Here is a 6,501-nt window from a genome sequence, read left to right as displayed (position 1 = left end):
ATGGGTCGACTGCTTTCCAGCCCCGCTGTGGATCCTCTGAAGTTCACGGTTCGCTCTGTCGCTTCTGCCCAGACCCCCGTCCCCATAGAAGCCTCCGCAGGGTAGCCCTGCAGCCAGGTCCCACTCCCTACCTTCAGGGGACCGCGTGCCAGGCCCCACCCTAGCCAGAGCCTCAGAGTCCCACTCCTTCGCCTCCGGCAGGCCCAAAGCCAGGTGGGGACGAGCCCAGGCCGGGCGTTTGCTCCCAGTTCCGCGTCTGCGCAGCGGACGTGGGGCTGGAGCGGGGCCGGCCGGGGAGGCGCAGGATGCGCGGGAGCCAATGGGCAAGCTCGGGGGAGCCGGGCTGGCGGCGACGGCCGGACCGGCGCGCACTCTCGGGATGGAGGGCGAGTGCCGGGCGTCTCAGGCGCGCTCCTGGGGCCTCCCGGCTGGGGGCGCCGGCGGGGACAGCCCGGGGGGTGACGCCCCCCTCCCCGGCAGCATCAGCTCCTCCGCCCTGCTGCAGGCCGAGGTGCTGGATCTGGACGAGGACGAGGACGACCTGGAGGTGTTCAGTAAGGTGAGGGCTGCGCGACGGCGCGTCCCGGGAAAGTTCCAAGTCAACTCCCGGAGTTGGCCCCGCCGTGCGGCGGCCGCCCTAGCACGCTCACCCGGCCCCGCCGGAGGCTCGGAGCCGAGGGTGGATGGGTCTTCCCAGGCCGCCAGATCCTGCCTGGCTGCTCGCCGCCCCCGGGGCTGACTCCCAGCACGTCCCGAAGTGCAGCAGTTCACTCTTCTGCACTTTGACCTTGCGTTCGGCAGGGCCATGGCTTCGTGGAGTCTGCCAAGTTGTGCCGTTTCCCACTTTTCTCCTCTTGCCTTCTCTGACGCGGATATTTCCAGGGGCAGTGCTGGAACCGGGGAGGCGGTGGCCCGAAAGTGCCCCCGCCCCTGGCAGCTTCTTTTAGGGCGCAGTCAGCCCTGAACCCTGGAAGCGAAATCACCCGAGTCTAGGGAAATTATTCTTGATTTAGTGTTGTTGCTGGTTTTGGATTGGAGACGGGTGGCGCCGGAGGTGAGTCTTAAGTCTAGTGGGAAGAGGCTTTAGGGAATCCCTCTTCAGGAGAAAACAATTCGTGTGTCCAACTAGGAAGCTCCTGCGCTGCGGAGCTCAGGATTTTTTAAATAGCTCCTGCCACCCAACTCACCACCGGCGCTTTCATTTTTAAACCTAACCCAGGGAAACCTAGAGACCAAAGGGTCCTCTGAACCTTCAGGATAGTTGGAGAGAAATTGACTCGGTCACTGGCAGACTTGTGATGCACGTAGGCTGATGGTTGTAATTTTGTTTTGGAAAAGAAAAATACCATTCTTGGGAGGCCATTCAATGCCACTGCAGCTTCTCTCAGTTGCTGCTGGTAGAAGAGGTGAGATGGGAACATTGTATTTCATTACTAAGAAGCCTGTGCAGTAGGTAAGTGCTACCTTGAGGTTTTGAGTAAAGCAACAGACTTCACCACTGCTTTATTCTGGGAAGAGAGAAGTTATAAAGTGGACAAGCATATTCAGACCCCAAAGACCTCCCCCACCTCACCCCACCCCCCTCCCTTTTTCCCTTTAGGATTAAGTGAGATGGTAGGCACAGGTGTATTGGGGAAGTTCAGACAGAGTATCTGGTTTATACGCTTGATGAAATCACGTGACCTTTCAGTGTGTTTAAGTTGTAAAACAGTGGAATTATTTTTTGTTTACTTGTAAAAAGTTTACACTGACTTTGTTGTTGTTGTTGTCCAACACATACTTTATGTTCAGATCAAGGACAGTTGATCAGTTCTTATTTATACTGCCTTCTAAGATACCATTGTTGTTTAGTCACTAAGTCATATCTGACTCTTTGGGACCTGGTGGATTGTAGCCCACCAGGCATCTCTGTCCATGGGGTTTCCCAGGCAAGAAAACTGGAGTGGGTTGCCGTTTCCTTCTCCAGGGGACCTTCCTGACCCAGGGATGGAACCTGTCTCTTGCATTGGCAGGAAGATTGTTTTCCACTGGAGCCACCAGACTATGAGCCTTAGCCTTTGGGGCTCTGCACTGTGAAGCTTGGGGTGGAGAGGATGTGTACAAGGAGTATGTAGAGAGTGGCACGTGCGTATCAGAATCATCTGGGATGGTTTAAATTTGTCATGTGCTTTCTCTTTCCCCAGATTCTAAGTGTCCTGGCCTCCACCAAGAATCACTGTTTTAATGAGCCTCTTGTAGTCTGAGGCTGATCTTAGATGAAGCTAATGAAATTTGAGTTTGGGCTGTTTGTTTGCCTAGGTCTCTGGAGAATGTAAGATACTGGGAGTACTACAGGTTCTAGGTGGGAAAGGAATGATAGATTGTAGCCAGAAGCATTTCCTTCTTTTTTTTAAAAAATATAAATTTATTTATTTTAATTGGAGGCTAATTACTTTACAGTATTGTATTGGTTTTGCCATACATTGACATGAATCTGCCACAGGTGTGCATGTGTTCCCCATCCTGAACCCCCCCTCCCACCTCCCTCTCAATCCTATCCCTCTGGGTTGTCCCACTGCACCAGCCCCGAGCATCCTATATGTGAAAGGAATCGCCAGTCCAGTTTTGATGCATGATACAGGATGCTGGGGGCCAGAAGCATTTCTAAGCATTTCTGGTGAATTGCTTAAAGCCATCTCAGAAGAAAGGAATCTAGAACTCTGTGACTCCAATCAGCTGTTGAGCTTTCTTTTCTCATTCCAAATAAAACAATTGTTTTTCCACCTAATTTTGTTTTGTAATTGTGTATTCTGTTTTAAAAGAATGTAAGTTTCAGCAACATACTTAACCACTGCTTTATTAAGCAGTGCATTTAGTAAGGTGCAATATTGTATCTTTACCTTAACCTATGTGGCTGGCTTCTATAGAAGAGGGCCTTAACTTTTATATGGCTCCAGTACAACACAAGCAAGCAGGATGGATCCAAGTGTATGAATCCTGCTTGATTATATTTTAGTCCAAGTATATGAATCCTGCTTGATTGTATTTTAGTAAGTTGAATTTTGCAGCCATTAACTGCAGTTCGACAAGCAAATTTAAGAAACTCGTCTTCATTTGGCCTGCTGTCTCTGCTGCTGCTAAGTTGCTTCAGACGTGTCCAACTCTGTGCGACCCCATAGACGACAGCCCACCAGGATCCCCCATCCCTGGGATTCTCTAGGCAAGAATACTGTAGTGGGTTGCCATTTCCTTCTCCAATGCATGAAACTGAAAAGTGAAAGTCGCTCAGTCGTGTCCGATTCTTAGCGACCACATGGACTGCAGCCTACCAGGCTCCTCCGTCCATGGGATTTTCCAGGCAAGAGTACTGGAGTAGGGTGCCATTGCCTTCTCTTACTCCCTTTTTAGCCTGCGTCTCTATAGAACCCTACCACTGTCCAGCATACCTTAAGCTGGTATCAGCTATTGCTTTTGAAGTGTACTAACTTTACCCTTGAGAACTTTGAGACTGACAGTTTTCATATTCAGTTTATATTTACAATTGTATCTCTTATTTCCTTAGATTATTTATGAGTATAGATACAGTACCCCTGTCCAGGTGCTTTTTCTTTTAATCTTTTTATAATGGAAGTAGAGTTGATATACAATAGTATAGTAGTTTCTGCTGTATGATGTAATGGTTTGACATTTATATGCATTATGAATTGATTACCATGATAAATCTAGTAACCATCATAAATTTACTGCAGTATTATTGACTATATTCTCTACATGTACGTTACATACCTGTGACTTTAGTTGCTTTATAACTGAAAGTTTGCACTTTTTAATCCCTTTAACCTATTCCTCCCTCCCTCTTCCAAACTACTAGTTTGTATCTATGGATCTTGTTTCTATTTTTATTTGTTCTGTTTTTTATATTCTACATATAAATGAAATGATAAAACATTTGTCTGACTTATTTCACTTCATAATACTCTCTATGTCCATCCATGTTGTTGCAGGTGGTAAAATTTTATTCTTTTTTATGGCTGAGTAATATTCAGTTGTGTGCATATATACACAGTATCTTCTCTGTCTGTTCATCTACTGATGGACACTTAGATTGCTTCCATAACCTGGCTGTTGCAAATGATGCTACTGTGAGAATGAAAAAAAAGTAGTGAAAGCGTTAGTTGCTCAGTTGTGTGCCACTCTTTGCAAACCCATGGACTGTAACCTGCCAAGCTCCTCTGTCCATGGAATTTTCTGGGTAAGAACATTGGAGTGGATAGCCATTCCTTGCTGCAAAGGATCTTCCTGACCCAGGGATCAAACTTGGGTCTCCTGCCCTGCAGGAGATTCTGACATTGCACTGACAGATTCTTTACTGTCTGAGCCACTAGGGAAGCAAGTGAGCATTGGGGTGCAGGCATGCATGCTAAGTTGCTTTAGTTGTGTCCAACACTTTGTGACCCTGTGGACCATAGCCCACCAGGCTCCTCTGTCCTTGGGATTCTCCAGGCAAGAATACTGAAGTGGTTTGCCATTCCCTTCTCCAGGGGATCTTCCTAACCCAGGGATCAAACCCATACCGCTTATGCCTCCTGCATTGGCAGGCATAATTTTTATCACTAGCACAAACTTGGAAGCCCCAAAATATATAGAGGTGCGTATATCTTTTCAAATTAGTGTTTTCATTTCTTCAGACAAATACTCAGAAGTGGGACTGCTAGATCGTATGATCATTCTTAATTTTTTGAGAAATCTTCATACTGTTTTCCATAGTGACTGCATCAATTTACATTCCCACCAACAGTGCACGAGGGTTTTCTTTTCTCCAAATTTTTATCAACACTTGTTTTTTGTTGTTCATTTTATAAAAACCATTCAGACAGGTATGAGGTGATATCTGCCATATTATGATTTGGATTTGCATTGCCCTAGTGATTAGTGACATTGAACATTCTTTTCCTTTGTCTTCTGACCTTCTTTATGTCTTCCTTGGAAAACTGTCTATTCAGGTCTTCTACTCATTTTTAAATGGGTTGTTTCTTTTGTTTTGCTTATTTTCTTTTTCGGGATTATTCATTTTATTTATTTTATTTTAAAAATTTTTATTTTTACCTTATTTTACTTTACAGTGCTGTATTGGTTTTGCCATACATTGACATGAATCCACCATGGGTACCTGAACCCCGCTCCCACCTCCCACCCCATATCATCTCTCTGGATCATCCCCGTGCACCAGCCCCAAGCATCCTGTATCCTGTATTGAACATAGACTGGCGATTCGTTTCTTACATGATAGTATACATGTTTCAAGGCCATTCTCCCAAATCATCCCACCCTCTCCCTCTCCCTCTCCCTCAGAGTCCAAAACTCCGTTCTATACATCTGTGTCTCTTTTCCTATCTCACATACAGGGTTATCATTACCATCTTTCTAAATTCCATATATATGTGTTAGCATAATATATTGGTGTTTTTCTTTCTGGCTTACTTCACTCTGTATAATTGGCTCCAGTTTCATCCACCTCATTAGAACTGACTCAAATGTATTCTTTTTTTTAATGGCTGTTCATTTTATATTGAGTTGAAGGAGTTCTTTATATATTTTGGATATAACACCCTTATCAGATATATCACTTGCAGATAACTTCTTCCATTCAGTAGGTTGCCTTTCCATTTTGTTGATGGCTTTCTTTGCTTTGCAAAAGATTCTTAGCTTGATATAGTTCCATTTGTTTAATTTTGCTTTTGGTACTCTTGCCTGAAGAGATAAATTCTTAGATATTGCTAAGACCAAGGTTAAAGAGCAGCTGCCTTTATTTTCTTTTCGGGGTTTATGGTTTCAGGTGTTACATTTAAGTCTTTAATCCATTTTGAGTTTACTTCTTTTTTTGTAGTATAAGAAAATGGTTCAGTTTCAGTTTTCTGCATGTCGCTGTCCAGGTTTCCCATCACCATCTATTGAACAGACTGTCTTTTCCCTACTATATATTCTTGTACCACTTTTCATAAGTTAATTGGTCATATAAGCATGGGTTTATTTCTGGGCTTTCAGAAATAGGTTTCATTGGTCTATGTATCTGTTTTTGTGCCAGTACCATACAGTTTGTTTACTATAGTTTTTTAGCATAGTTTGAAGCCGGGGAACATAATACTGCTCACATTGTTCTTTTTTTTTTTTTATGTTTTTCATTTTATTTTATTTTCAGATTTTATTTTATTTTATTTATTTACTTTACAATATTGTATTGGTTTTGCCATACATCAACATGAATCCACCACAGGTGTACACAGGTTCCCAATCCTGAACTCCCCTCCCACTTCCCTCCCCTGTACTTCTTTCTTAAGATCGCATTGATTATTCAAGGTCTTTTGTGGTTCCACACAAATTTTAGGATTCTTTGTTCCACTTCTGTGAAAAATGCCATTCATATTTTGGTAGGGCTTGTATTGAATCTGTAGATTGCTTTGGGTAATATGGACATTTTAACAATATTACTTCTTTCATTCCATGAACATGGTATATCTTTCC

At 44.2% G+C, this 6,501-nt stretch overlaps 1 protein-coding gene across 1 annotated transcript in view; it reads left to right on the top strand.

Annotated features, from left to right (window-relative positions):
• The first annotated feature begins 337 nt into the window (after nt 1-337).
• SNX7 (sorting nexin 7) overlaps nt 338-6,501 on the top strand; it is a 122,504-nt gene continuing 116,340 nt past the window's right edge. The window contains exon 1 of the mRNA XM_040232246.1: nt 338-559. Coding sequence (XP_040088180.1) covers nt 380-559 — 180 coding nt within the window. The 5' untranslated portion in view covers nt 338-379. The remainder of the gene's footprint in view (nt 560-6,501) is intronic.

The sequence above is a fragment of the Oryx dammah genome, unplaced genomic scaffold (genome assembly GCF_014754425.2).
Source record: "Oryx dammah isolate SB20612 unplaced genomic scaffold, SCBI_Odam_1.1 HiC_scaffold_28, whole genome shotgun sequence".
Classification (NCBI taxonomy): Eukaryota; Metazoa; Chordata; class Mammalia; order Artiodactyla; family Bovidae; genus Oryx; species Oryx dammah.
Note: the sequence above shows the minus strand (reverse complement) of the source record. Positions and strands in the feature narration are given on the sequence as shown.